The sequence below is a fragment of the Bombina bombina genome, chromosome 2, assembly GCF_027579735.1.
Source record: "Bombina bombina isolate aBomBom1 chromosome 2, aBomBom1.pri, whole genome shotgun sequence".
NCBI classification, from domain to species: domain Eukaryota; kingdom Metazoa; phylum Chordata; class Amphibia; order Anura; family Bombinatoridae; genus Bombina; species Bombina bombina.
This window is the reverse complement of record NC_069500.1, coordinates 1,221,976,118-1,221,991,593: the sequence shown is the minus strand read 5'-3', so window position 1 is coordinate 1,221,991,593 and position 15,476 is coordinate 1,221,976,118. Positions and strand designations below refer to the sequence as shown.

The 15,476-nt window shown below is 38.4% G+C and overlaps 1 protein-coding gene across 2 annotated transcripts in view; it reads right to left on the bottom strand.

The window, feature by feature from the left end:
- Window positions 1-15,476, bottom strand: part of SCFD2 (sec1 family domain containing 2) — a 1,435,497-nt gene that overhangs the window by 1,404,291 nt on the left and 15,730 nt on the right. For both annotated transcript variants that reach the window (XM_053703972.1, XM_053703973.1), the window contains exon 2: window positions 12,967-13,135. In XM_053703972.1, coding sequence (XP_053559947.1) covers window positions 12,967-13,135 — 169 coding nt within the window. The remainder of the gene's footprint in view (window positions 1-12,966; window positions 13,136-15,476) is intronic.

Below are 15,476 nucleotides of genomic sequence, written 5' to 3'. Positions count from 1 at the left end.
TTTTGATGCCATCAAGGCATTTTCTAATCTTTATCGCTAAGGATTCTATAGCTATATCAAAGAGGAGGGGGGATAGAGGGCAGCCTTGATGCATACCCCTTTCAATTTTGATTTCTGAAGATAAGGAGTTATTAACTATTAATCTTGTTTGGGGACTCTTATATAGATTTTTTATAAAATTAAGAAAGTTGTCGTTGAACCCAAAATTAACTAACGGCTAGATTTAGAGTTTTGTCGGTAACGACCCGAAAAGCTAACGCCAGCTTTTTTCTGGCCGCACCATAAAAATAACTCTGGTATTGAGAGTCCACAGAATGGCTGCGTTAGGCTCCAAAAAAGGAGCGTAGAGCATATTTAACGCAACTTCAACTCTCGATACCAGAGTTGCTTACGCAAGCGGCCAGCCTCAAAAACGTGCTCGTGCACGATTCCCCCATAGGAAACAATGGGGCTGTTTGAGCTGAAAAAAAAACCTAACACCTGCAAAAAAGCCGCGTTCAGCTCCTAACGCAGCCCCATTGTTTGCTATGCGGAAACACTTCCTACGTCTGCACCTAACACTCTAACATGTACGCCGAGTCTAAACACCCCTAACCTTACACTTATTAACCCCTAATCTGCCGCCCCCGCTATCGCTGACCCCTGCATATTATTATTAACCCCTAATCTGCCGCTCCGTAAACCGCCGCTACTTACATTATCCCTATGTACCCCTAATCTGCTGCCCTAACATCGCCGACCCCTATATTATATTTATTAACCCCTAATCTGCCCCCCACAACGTCGCCTCCACCTGCCTACACTTATTAACCCCTAATCTGCCGACCGGACCTGAGCGCTACTATAATAAAGTTATTAACCCCTAATCCGCCTCACTCCCGCCTCAAAAACCCTATAATAAATAGTATTAACCCCTAATCTGCCCTCCCTAACATCGCCAACACCTAACTTCAATTATTAACCCCTAATCTGCCGACCGAATCTCGCCGCTATTCTAATAAATGTATTAACCCCTAAAGCTAAGTCTAACCCTAACACTAACACCCCCTAAATTAAATATAATTTTAATCTAACGAAATTAATTAACTCTTATTAAATAAATTATTCCTAATCCTAATATAGCTACAACATAAATTATAATTATATTATAGCTATTTTAGGATTTATATTTATTTTACAGGTAACTTTGTATGTATTTTAACCAGGTACAATAGCTATTAAATAGTTAAGAACTATTTAATAGCTAAAATAGTTAAAATAATTACAAATTTACCTGTAAAATAAATCCTAACCTAAGTTACAATTAAACCTAACACTACACTATCAATAAATTAATTAAATAAAATACCTACAATTACCTACAATTAAACCTAACACTACACTATCAATAAATAAATTAAATACAATACCTACAAATAACTACAATGAAATAAACTAACTAAAGTACAAAAAATAAAAAAGAACTAAGTTACAGAAAATAAAAAAATATTTACAAACATAAGAAAAATATTACAACAATTTTAAACTAATTACACCTACTCTAAGCCCCCTAATAAAATAACAAAGCCCCCCAAAATAAAAAAATGCCCTACCCTATTCTAAATTACTAAAGTTCAAAGCTCTTTTACCTTACCAGCCCTGAACAGGGCCCTTTGCGGGGCATGCCCCAAGAAGTTCAGCTCTTTTACCTATAAAAAAAAAAATACAATACCCCCCCCCCCCCAACATTACAACCCACCACCCACATACCCCTAATCTAACCCAAACCCCCCTTAAATAAACCTAACACTAAGCCCCTGAAGATCATCCTACCTTGTCTTCACCTCACCGGGTATCACCGATCCGTCCTGGCTCCAAAATCTTCATCCAACCCAAGCGGGGGCTGGCGATCCATCATCCGGTGGCTGAAGAGGTCCAGAAGAGGCTCCAAAGTCTTCATCCTATCCGGGAAGAAGAGTAGATTCGGACCGGCAACCATCATCTTCCAAGCGGCATCTTCTATCTTCATCCGATGAGGACCGGCTCCATCCTGAAGACCTCCACCGCGGACCCATCTTCATCTGGCGACGTCCAACTGAAGAATGACGGTTCCTTTAAGGGACGTCATCCAAGATGGCGTCCCTCGAATTCCGATTGGCTGATCGAATCCTATCAGCCAATCGGAATTAAGGTAGGAAAATTCTGATTGGCTGATGGAATCAGCAATCAAAATCAAGTTCAATCTGATTGGCTGATCCGATCAGCCAATCAGATTGAGCTCGCATTCTATTGGCTGATCGGAACAGCCAATAGAATGCGAGCTCAATCTGATTGGCTGATTGGATCAGCCAATCGGATTGAACTTGATTCTGATTGGCTGATTCCATCAGCCAATCAGAATATTCCTACCTTAATTCCGATTGGCTGATAGAATCCTATCAGCCAATCGGAATTCGAGGGACGCCATCTTGGATGACGTCCCTTAAAGGAACCGTCATTCTTCAGTTGGACGTCGCCGGATGAAGATGGGTCCGCGGTGGAGGTCTTCAGGATAGGGCCGGTCCTCATCGGATGAAGATAGAAGATGCCGCTTGGAAGATGATGGTTGCCGGTCCGGATCTACTCTTCTACCCGGATAGGATGAAGACTTTCGAGCCTCTTCTGGACCTCTTCAGCCACCGGATGATGGATCGCCAGCCCCCGCTTGGGTTGGATGAAGATTTTGGAGCCAGGACGGATCGGTGATACCCGGTGAGGTGAAGACAAGGTAGGATGATCTTCAGGGGCTTAGTGTTAGGTTTATTTAAGGGGGGTTTGGGTTAGATTAGGGGTATGTGGGTGGTGGGTTGTAATGTTGGGGGGGGGTATTGTATTTTTTTTATAGGTAAAAGAGCTGAACTTCTTGGGGCATGCCCCGCAAAGGGCCCTGTTCAGGGCTGGTAAGGTAAAAGAGCTTTGAACTTTAGTAATTTAGAATAGGGTAGGGCATTTTTTATTTTGGGGGGCTTTGTTATTTTATTAGGGGGCTTAGAGTAGGTGTAATTAGTTTAAAATTGTTGTAATATTTTTCTTATGTTTGTAAATATTTTTTTATTTTCTGTAACTTAGTTCTTTTTTATTTTTTGTACTTTAGTTTATTTCATTGTAGTTATTTGTAGGTATTGTATTTAATTTATTTATTGATAGTGTACTGTTAGGTTTAATTGTAACTTAGGTTAGGATTTATTTTACAGGTAAATTTGTAATTATTTTAACTATTTTAGCTATTAAATAGTTCTTAACTATTTAATAGCTATTGTACCTGGTTAAAATACATACAAAGTTACCTGTAAAATAAATATAAATCCTAAAATAGCTATAATATAATTATAATTTATGTTGTAGCTATATTAGGATTAGGAATAATTTATTTAATAAGAGTTAATTAATTTCGTTAGATTAAAATTATATTTAATTTAGGGGGTGTTAGTGTTAGACTTAGCTTTAGGGGTTAATACATTTATTAGAATAGCGGCGAGATTCGGTCGGCAGATTAGGGGTTAATAATTGAAGTTAGGTGTCGGCGATGTTAGGGAGGGCAGATTAGGGGTTCATAGCTATAATGTAGCTGGCGGCTCTTTGCGGTCGGCAGATTAGGGGTTAATTATTGTAGGTAGGTGGCGGCGACGTTGTGGGGGGCAGGTTAGGGGTTAATAAATATAATATAGGGGTCGGCGATGTTAGGGCAGCAGATTAGGGGTACATAGCTATAATGTAGCTGGCGGCGGCGTGCGGACGGCAGATTAGGGGTTAATAAGTGTAGGTAGCTGGTGGCGACGTTGTGGGGGGCAGATTAGGGATTAATAAATATAATATAGGGGTCGGCGGTGTTAGGGGCAGCAGATTAGGGCTACATAAGGATAACGTAGGTGGCGGTCGGCAGATTAGGGGTTAAAAAAATTAATCGAGTTGCGGCGATGTGGGGGGACCTCTGTTTAGGGGTACATAGGTAGTTTATGGGTGTTAGTGTACTTTAGAGTACAGTAGTTAAGAGCTTTATGAACCGGCGTTAGCCCAGAAAGCTCTTAACTACTGACTTTTTTCTGCGGCTGGAGTTTTGTCGTTAGATTTCTAACGCTCACTTCAGACACGACTCTAAATACCGGAGTTAGAAAAATCCCATTGAAAAGATAGGATACGCAATTGACGTAAGGGGATCTGCGGTATGGAAAAGTCGCGGCTGAAAAGTGAGCGTTAGACCCTTTTTTGAGTGACTCCAAATACCGGAGGTAGCCTAAAACCAGCGTTAGTAGCCTGGTTTTCACGGCTACCGCCAAACTCCAAATCTAGGCCTAAGGAAGTGAACATGTGACTAAAATAAAAGTCTTTTGCCGCATCAATTGCAACTAGTGCAAGGTCTGTGGTGCCCTCCATCCCCCCTTCTCGGGTCTGAAAATATTCTGTGATTGACAGAACTTCACGTATTTTAGAGGCAGAATTAAGATGGTAAATAAACCCTGCTTGGTCGGTATGAATAATATGTGGGAGGCCACTTTGGAGTCTGCATGCTAAAATTGAGGCGAGAATCTTGTACTCCGAGTTTAAAAGGGCTATAGGTCGGTAAGATCCCTTGTGTTTAGGGTCTTTACCTCCCTTAAGGAGTAAAGTTGTAAATGAGGCAGAGAAACTACTTGGTATGTTTATACCCTTAATATAGAAGTCGTTGTAAAGGTTACATAGTTGAGGAACCATTTCTTCAATTAGTATCTTATATACCTAATTCGGAATCCCATCCGGGCCTGCTACTTTATTCAGCGGCAGTTCAGAGATCGTCTTCCTAACCTCCTCTTCAGAAATTGGGTTATTCAAGCTCGTATTTATTTCTGTCGGGACTGTGGGGCAATTTATACTGCTCCAGAATTCTGCAGACTGATCTGCATCACTATCTCTTGCAGAATATAGATCCTTATAGTACTTTGTAAATGCCCCTAAGATATCTTCTAGTTTTATAAGTATTTTTCCTTCATGCTCAATTTTATTAATCAGGGGAGACTTCCTTTCGCCCCTGACTAGTTTGGCTAGTAGTTTACCACTTTTGTTTCCGAACCGATACATTCTAGCCCGGAATTTTAGTTCTCTCTGTGTTTCTAGAAGGAGTGCCAAGGTGTCTCTCTCTTGCTTTTGGCTTTAATATATATAGCCCAGTTAAATTGAGTTTTCTGCAGGAGATAGCGATTGTATGAATTATCCACAAAGTGAGTAGCCTCTTTCTCCCTTTTTTTAAGTTTCTTTGATATTCTAGCCACGTATGCTATTATTTCTCCTCTTAAGATTGCTTTGGCTGCTCCCCAAAAAACTTCCGACCGATCAGCATATTCTGAATTAAAATAAATATATTCTTTAAATTTGTCTATTAAATGTTTTTTTAATTTTAGATCGTTAATCAGGTAATATGGGAATGAAAACCTTGCAGGGGTATTTTTAGGGTGGTTTAATTGTATTTCCAAAAAGATAGGAGAGTGGTCAGACAGGACAATGGATGTTATTTCTGCATATATTTTCGTTTTACATAATTGCTCATCTATTAAAAATAAATCTATTCTGGATAATGTTTTATGTGCTTTAGATAAGCATGTGTAGTCCCGTGTATCGGGGTTCTGAATCCTCCAAATATCCTCCACCACCAAGTTTTGAGTTATGTTTTTAAACAGTTTTGTTTCTAAATTATCCCTTTTATGTTTTATTTGCTTACTATTTTGCCGAAGTCTATCCAGGGGTGATTGTGGGGCCATATTAAAATCTCCCCTATTACCAAATGTCCTTCTGAGTATGCAAGTATGTTGGACTGTAGTGCATTCCAAAATGTATAATCTAAAACATTGGGTGCATATATATTGCATAGAGTGAACAAATGGTTTTGAATTTTAATTTTCAACATTACAAATCTTCCTTCTGGATCTCTTTAAGAATGTATTATTTCAGACTCTACTCTCTTCCTTACCAGGATAGCTACCCCTCTTTTCTTCCCTGTACTAGGTGAAGCAATTACTTCACGAATCCAAGAGCCCTTCATTTTCATTGTTTCTTCCATACTCAGGATTGTTTCTTGTAAAAATATTAGATCTGCTTGCATTTCCTCACATGAGAGATGATAGCTTTCCTTTTAATGGGAGTTGAAATGCCCCCTATGTTCCATGATACTACCTTAAATTTATCTAATATCTTTGTCATCTATTGATAAACATAAACTATGGTAGAGAGAGAGAGAGGGAGAAAAAAAGGGGAGGGAGGGAGGGAGAAGGGAAGGGGAAAGAGAAAAAAAAACCCACAAGTGGAGGGGACCTCATGCGTAACAACCTGAAACAATAGTAAACAGTATTTCAATTCAAGAACCCGAGGAGGGGTCATCTCCTCCTTGCCCTTAACTCAGAAATAGTCCTCTTCCAGGACTAATGATACGTTATTGAGAACCATTTTTGCCTGCAGAAGGCCTAAAGAGAAAAAAAAAAGATTAGCTTCTGCTATTTCCTTAATCCGAACCCCCTCATCAATAACCTATTTATGCTAGGGAGTCAATTTCGTTAAGGAGTTTTTCAGCTTCTTGTACATTGTCATAAAAATACACATTATCTCTAACAATAACCTTGAGTTTTGATGGATATAATAGTGTTGCCCTGTACCCTTTTTGTATCAATTTAGTACAAATTGGTGCTAGCTCTCTTCTTTTTATGGAGGTCTCCATTGAAAAATCTTGACATAAGAGGATTTTAGCTCCCTCAATACCAATTGGTTGTTTTTTCTTAAATTGCTGGAGTATCTTGACTTTATCCAAGTAGTTTAAAAACCGTGCAATTACCGGCCTGGGTCTGTTATTAATTTTACTATTTATCGGGGGTGGACCTATTCTGTGAACTCTTTCAATAATTATTTGAGTGCTAGGCAAGGAGTTGAGCTAAAGTTTCTGTAATGAATAAAGTAAAATTTTCTTACTTTTTACTCTCAGGTATGCCTATGATTCTAATATTATTTCTTCGGGACCGGTTCTCGAGGTCTTCTAATCTTATCTGTATTTTTTGTAACTTTATATTTGTTTCCTCTATATTAGAGCTGTGAGAGTTAGTAAGGTCCTCAAGGTCTGAGACTCTTTTTTCTACCTCCTGTATTCTGTTCGAAAATTGTCTAACTTCTTGAGTTAATACTTAAGTTGAGTTAATATCTTGTCTTAATTCGGTTTTTAAGGTGTCAAATTTAGGGTTTAATGCCTCTGAAATATGAGTAACCAGGTTCTGAATGTTAAAGGCCTCATTCACGGGATTTAAACTTGATGTTGTAGGATGCAATTCTGCTACATTTTCTAGGGTTCCTTTTGTTTTGTTGTGTCTGCCTGCCATATTGGGAGAGGTAGTCTTAAGAGAGGTGTTAAGGAATCTGTCCATATGACAGATATCTAGTGCAAAAGAAAAAAAAAAAAAAAGTGAAGAAAGTAAACGTGTAATTTGAAAACCTGGGTGTTGAAGGTGAGAAAAAAAAAGGGGGAGAAGGGTGAAGAGTGAGTTTGTAAAAGTGAGGGTGAGTTAAGGGTTCGAGTGGGTTAAAACCCACGAAGAGGTCTTGTGAAATTTTGAAAAACGTACTTAAAGGGCCACTGTAAGTAAATATTTTTTATGCCTGTTACTAACTAACTACCCCAAATACGCTTTTTATCAATAGCATTTCATTAACATATCTCTACCGTATATCAGAAATCTTGTCTGCAAATTTAATTGTTTTCCAAACCCACTCCGTGGGTATCCTTTGCTCTGTACCAATCCGTTTACAATACCTAGGTTTCAAAATGGTTTAAGTATTTTGAACACGCAGTGCTGAAAATAGTGGGCAGCATAACGTGACATCATCGGGGAATAAAAGATATAACTTTTATAGCGTTATGAAACTTCGTTTTGGAGAAAATATAGGTCAGTAGGTTTTAATTAATGTTTATTAACTTTAATATGTTAGTTGTTTGGCTTAAAAATTATAACAGAAAGTAATCCTTTAAGTGTATGTGGTAATGTGAATTTTAATCAACCTATTTAATCCAACAATAGCAAAATTATAACGACAGACCTGTTATTTCCTCTACTATATTTAAGGCAACCAATTAAGGTGAATTTTTGAGTCTCTTATTTAATGTTAGATATATCCTCAACCTATTTAATCCAACAATAGCAAAATTATAACGACAGACCTGTTATTTCCTATACTATATTTAAGGCAACCAATTAAGGTGAATTTTTGAGTCTCTTATTTAATGTTAGATATATCCTCTGCACTTTTAAATGTGAAAAAGTACTTACATCAATAATACTGTGAGCTAAAACAAAAACACACTATCTACACTTTTTCTCCTCTTAAATCTGAGATCCTGTGTCACTTGACATATAAAAAAAATAGCACACTGGGAGAAAAAGGAGTAATTAATGATTAGTTACTAGTACCAGATAGAGCATAGAATCTGAGAAAAGTTTTAAAGTAGTTTAAATTGTAAAAAAGGTATATTCTATGTATTAGGTGAAAAAAAGAACTTCCTTAATTACTGTGAAGTTAGCAATCTTGTACTCTATGTTCTAATTCCCTGAGGGCCTATGTATTCTGTTACAGAGCAGAGCATTGTTATACTATAGGAACAACCATATATTAATCTGTCAGTATAAACAGAAGTAATGTCCATTTGATTCCTTAAAGTCTTTTGCACACTTAAAGGGAGAAAAAAACGTAACAAGCAGCTATTTCAAAAAGAGATTAATAACACATGCAGTTAGTAGCAAGCATAATGTTTCCCTCTGATCCACCTGTCTTCCCCAAGGAGTGCAATTAATTTAGCATGCAGGTTCTTAGCATAAAAAATTTCACTCTCTTTAACCCCTTAATGACCGGACCATTTTTCAATTTTCTTACCCTTAATGACAATGGCTATTTTACATTTCTGCAGTGTTTGCGTTTAGCTGTAATTTTCCTCTTACTCGTTTACTTTACCCACACATATTATATACCGTTTTTCTCGCCATTAAATGGACTTTCTAAAGATACCATTATTTTCATCATATCTTTTAATTTACTATAAGAAAAATATAAAATATGAGGAAAAATTTGAAAAAAAACACACTTTTTCTAACTTTGACCCCCAAAATCTGTTACACATCTACAACCACCAAAAAACACCCATTCTAAATAGTTTCTAAATTTTGTCCCGAGTTTAGAAATACCCAATGTTCACATGTTCTTTGCTTTTTTTGCAAGTTATAGGGCAATAAGTACAAGTAGCACTTTGCTATTTCCAAAACACTTTTTTTCAAAATTAGCGCTAGTTACATTGGGACACTGATATCTTTCAGGAATCCCTGAATATCCCTTGACATGTATATATTTATATTTAGAAGACATCCCAAAGCATTGATCTAGGCCCATTTTGGTATATTTCATGCCACCATTTCACCGCCAAATGCGATCAAATAAAAAAAATTGTTGACTTTTTCACAATTTTTTTCACAAACTTTAGGTTTCTCGCTGAATTTATTTACAAACAACTTGTGCAATTATGGCAAGCTTTGGCGTTGCTTTTTGGTAATTAGAAGGCCGCTAAATGCCGCTGCACACCACACGTGTATTATGCCCAGCAGTGAAGTGGTTAATTAGGGAGCTTGTAGGGAGCTTTTAGGTTTAATTTTAGCTTTAGTGTAGTGTAGTAGACAACACAAATTATTGATCTAGGCCCATTTTGGTATATTTCATGCCACCATTTCACCGCCAAATACGATCAAATAAAAAAAAAAACTTAAATTTTTCACAATTTTAGGTTTCTCACTGAAATTATTTACAAACAGCTTGTGCAATTATGGCACAAATGGTTGTAAATGCTTCTCTGGGATCCCCTTTGTTCAGAAATAGCAGACATATATGGCTTTGGTGTTGCTTTTTGGTAATAATAAGGCCGTTAAATACTGCTGCGCACCACACTTATAATATGCCCAGCAGTTAAGGGGTTAATTAGGTAGCTTGTGGGGTTAATTTTTAGCTTTAGTGTAGAGATCAGCCTCCCACCTGACACATCCCATCTTTTCCAAGTGGGCTGCATATTTTGCACGCACTCGCACCTGCCCCCACGCCCCCCCCACCGCAACCAGAACAACCGACACACCGGGCAGCAAAAAGCAGACATTGGTAGATCGCTTGGGAAATAAACAAGTAAGGGAATCATTGGTAAAAGCAGCTCCCACCCACCAACTACTTTGTAAACATAAATAGCCGATGCAGATGGGGCCACAGAGTGGCCCTTTCTGCATCGGTATGTAAAATGGGGGATTGTAGTGATGCATCAATATTGAGGCATCACTACAAGCCCATGTAAGCAGCTGGAAGCGATCATGATCGCTTCCAGCACTTCAGACAACAGAGGACGTACCAGGTACGTCAACTGTCATTAAGGGAAGTTTTTTCTATGATGTACCTGGTAAGTCCTCTGTCATTAAGGAGTTAAGCTGCAGCCATATGCTACTTTATCATTGTAAGCAAAAGCAACATCCATATAAACCAAATAAGAGAAAAAAGCACATCAAACAGCTGTTATAAGGAGAAGCAGCCCTGTATTGGCTTAATCAGTGTGGGCAGAAGCAGTCTTTTTTCCAGTCTGAGAGTCTTTTTCAAAGCAAAAGTATAGAGAGGCAAAGCAAGCAGTTACTTCTAGGTCAGGTTAATAGCACATGCAGTTAGAAACCAAGTTATGATGCTCTGTTCAGTTTATCATCCCCAGGCTGTATAAGGGGTTTAATGTTTATATCTCATCCCATAGAGTAGCATTCACTCAGGTCCAATTGCACAAGGTCATGTTTTCCTCTTCTATCCCCTTCCTTTTATTTTTACACTTTATTTCAATTAAATTGCGCAATTTAGCGCTTCCTATTGCCGGCTGAACCTTTTTCCCTTTTTTTCCTTCCCTCCTTCCCACCTTTCACCAAGCAACCAATATGTGTTAAATTTATGCCTTTATTTAGGGAAAGTTGAGACCTGAATTATGCCTCCCAGTTAAATTGTCATATGTTCCGCTTCTCTCCCCTGTCACAGAGAGTCTTATGCCTTTACTGAGGTTTCCCTTTTTACCACCACTTTAACAGAAGTTACAGGCATCCAGGGGCACTTCTCTGTATCACTCACCCCCTTGGACACGATGCTCTCCCAGCGCTCCACAGATCAGCAGCGCAGCTCCACAACAAGCCTGCCTCCTCCCTCGCAGCACCGGTGGGGGAGGGGGGCTACCGCTGTTGGTTTTCCACCTGAAGCTCTCCAGCAGCAACGCCAAAACCCGCTGACCCATTTAGCCACAGCATCAACTCCTTGCCAGGCTCACCTCATCCCACGCAGCACCGGTGGGGGAGGAGAGAACCAGTCACACAGCCCCACATAGAGCCGCCGGAGAGGTAAGAAGGGCAGGCAGAAAAAGCTCCTTCAATCACAGCGGACAGTGCTCTTCTCTCCGCACCGGCAAAGTAAGTGAGCGAAGTGAAGAGTCTACTGGAATCCGGAGGGTAATCAGGAGAAAAATGTATTTTCACAGTTTGGTGCAGCGCACCTTTGCACACCCTTGTTCCTTTTCACGTGAGGTCGCTGGTGTGGGGGGGAAGGGTAATTAAGGGAAGTCTTTTATGGTTATATGCCTGTATTATTTTAGATACTTATTTGTAAATAAGATTTGAGAACCGTTCTGGGATAAGGGGTCTCAATACAGTGGGATGGAGTTCCACTGCTCTGTGTTCCGGTGCATTGAATCGTGCTGTTAAAGCAGCTACCCCAATTCCTCAGGGCCAGGCACGTGAATTCACCACCAAGAGCTGTAGACTGGAGCACAACCACTCAGTCACCTGTGCTAAGCTCCTCCTCCGGAACACCTGCCAGAGCCTTTAACCAAGTTTTTAATAAACTTTTAAACCTGTTTTTGCTGCTTTCTATCACTGTTTGGCCGGACTCTGGAGGAATCCTTTGGGGACTCACTGACCTCTATCTGTTGACAGCGTATTGTGGATCCCTGGACTCCTGTGATTGTGGGACGAGGATTACTCTTGCTGTACACTGGTTGTGAGTCTACCGGACGACTCTTTTGATCCGGTGTTCTAAAGTAAATGGTATACCATAGGAATGTGTATACTATGTCACTTCTGGTGACGTATTATCAGCTGTTGGAGGACCAACCTCCTACAAACAGCTGTTTAAGGAGATTTGTTTGCGCACGACAGGTCGAGGTTATTAAAAATATTACTGAAATGCGACCGCAGTTAATTAAGGCTAATTTCGTCAGCTGTTTGGAGGAGGTTGGGCCTCTTGCGCATGCGCATTGAGCGTAATACTCCTCCAGCAGCTGAGTCACGTGACCTAAAGTGACGTGGTATACAAATTCCTATGCGGTATACCACTTTCTTTAGAACACCGTTTCGCTTGTTGAGCACATTCCTGTGCTTTTCTCCATGTGAGTAGGATATATTAACCCTTTCATCCCTGCTTTGTAACTCACTGATCTGTACCATGAGGTGCATTCTATCTTTTGTATTGTAGAATATATATATATATATATATATATATATATATATATATATATATATATATATATATATATATATATATATATATATATATTAGACAGGCAAGTACTCACTGACTTCAAGGCCACAGCACAATACAGGCCACTATCTGGGACCCTGGGACTACAACTTCCTTTTCTTCTTTTTTTTTTCCTGTTTGCTTCTACAGACCATGCTTCAAACAGATTAAGATAAGGATGTTTTTTTTATATCTTAGCAACCACTACTCATTTTTTTAACCAAAAAAATAAATAAATTAGTGGTGCAGTATCCCCCCCCCCCCCTCGCATTGAGCACACAATGATACTATTAATATTAATTATATGTTACCCATTCATTCACTGTTTATGGCTGCAACAAATTTCAAATAAAAGAAGAGAGATTTATACTTCAAGCTTACTTTGGCTGTGCTAAACATCCTGGAGCTATAATTCCCTCATTCTCTGCTTCACTCCGAAGGCCTGTAAGTTCTTCCATATTAACCATAACATCATTGCTATGTCCAGGAATACAGGGAAGCACGGACACAATTTTCTCCACCAGGCTATCTCCATGATGTCCAACAGATCCTACAACAAAATACAAAATGTAGATCTTAAATGGAATATAATATTATATACATGCATGACACAAAGACGTATGGCACTTATGTTTTTAATGAAGTCCCGGAACCACTGTCCCTAGAACATTATTTGCACATATAGAAAATGTATTAGTGATATATTGTCTTTTAAACTGTAAAAAAAAAAAACATATTACCACCTGAGATACATCTAGTGGAAAGTTGATCAACAACTGTCACTAAGCGTCACAGACAGGGATAATGCCCTTCTTACCCCTTCATTTTTCCCCCACTTTACTGAATTTTTGATTAGTAAGCAATGATTATATACAAAAATCCCTCCTTGACTTCAAAAATGATGTGGTTGGCCCCATAACATTCTGTCTAAGTTTGAAATGTTACTGCCCTTAGGATAGAGCAGTTTAAAGCTTATAAAATTGAACTTGAGTAAGCTCTGAAGCAGGTTTTGAATGGTAGACAGCTTTGAAAACTAGGGAAGTGAGATCCACAGGGTAGGGAAGCATGAGAAAATTCCTGAACATGGAAGTGGGAGGTGAATTAGAGGGACTGGATTCTGTAAATCATAAAAAAAAAACTAAGGAGTCAGCTAGGATAGTATAGAGTTGATACAAGGGGTAGAAAGTTGTGTGGTATTGTGATGAGTGAGTGGATTATAATTTTATATTTGATTCTGGAAAATAATGTAGGGACTAGCATAGAGGAGCAGCAAAGGAGAAAAAGTGGGTGAGAAGGATAATCCTGGCAGCAGTATTTGGAACAGACTGAATTGGAGACAGCCCATTCAGTGGAAAGTCAATTAGAAGAGTGTTGCAGTAGTCAAGATGGGATATGATAAACTGGAACAGAGTTTTTGTGTTTGAAATATTCCAGATATGGAGGCCACAAAATTTATTTAGCTATTGAACCTGAGGGTAAAAGAGAGGGCAGGGTCAAATAATATTCTAAGGCAGCAAATGGGGTGTATTATAGTAGATGAGATTTCAGGTGTTGGTGCATTGAACAAATGGTAATAAACAAAAGTTCAGTCTTGGATACATTGATTTTAAGGTGGCAGAAGGCCATTCAGGAATAGATATTAGAGAGAGTATGTGAAACAATTTAGAAGGGAGGCGGATTTAGTGTACAGATTTGGTTTCATCAGCATAGAGATGGTATTAGAACCCAAATGAGCTTATGAGTTTAATAAGTGAAGAGGTGTAGACAAGGAAGAGCAGATGACTGAGTCTTGTGTACACCATCAGATAGTGGGAAAGGTGAAGTAGAAGTACCAGTGAAGCTATTGCTGAAAGAGCAGTAAAATAAGTAAGATTCTATCCAGCAAAGGACAGTATCACACAAGCCAAGGGAATTAACTGTGTACAAAAGACTTTGAACCCTTTAGTTGGCAAAAAAATCAAACAAAATCTGACTATAAGAGCTCAGAAATAGGCTGTATGCTCTAATGATACTACCTATGTGACTGCAATTAAACTTGACAAAATGTTTGATCTTGATAATTAAAAAGATCACTTCCAATAATTGTTTCACAAGAGAGAAGATAAAGACCTACAAATTCAAGGGACATTTACACATTAGTCTACTGATCAAAATATTGTGTTTAAATACATTGGTTTAGAAAAATGCAATTCAAAATGGTAAACTTTAAAAAATATGTAAGGAATCTCTGATAAAGCATATATTAGTATGCCCCCTGAACAAGGTTGAAAAATAGAAGCAGTGCAAAAAGCATCTGGAATGGAAAATCCAAAAAATAAGCAAATATGAACTGAGGCTAAAAAGGAAATACAACTGACTGATTTCTCATTGGATAATAAGAGGAACCCCCACTGCTTTATTGGACAGTGAGACACCAATTAAACATATTATTTTGTCTCCTTCAGAAGCAGATTTCACAAATTCCAACTTTTAGACTCTACATACATACATACATATATATATATATATACACACACACACACACACATATATATATATATATTCTGTTAAGCTTGGTCTTTAAAAAATTATGTTTATGAAATCAATGATTTACCAACACAGGAGCAAGACGAAGGAAGTCATCAGCAGACCAGTAGAAACTCTAAAACATTTTTTGAGACCTCACAAAAACAGCTAATTTATTTTAAACAAGGCTCTTATTTAAAAAGGTACAGTTTTTTTTTTTTTTTTTATTGTTCAAAAGTATAGATAACACCTTTCTTAACCATTCCCCAACCTTTGTGTAACCAACATTGTTATATTAATATACTTTATAACCTCTTACTTTGCCTTTTCCTTAACCCCTGTAGGGCACCTCATCTAATTGCTTTTTTTTTTAAACAGAGACAGTG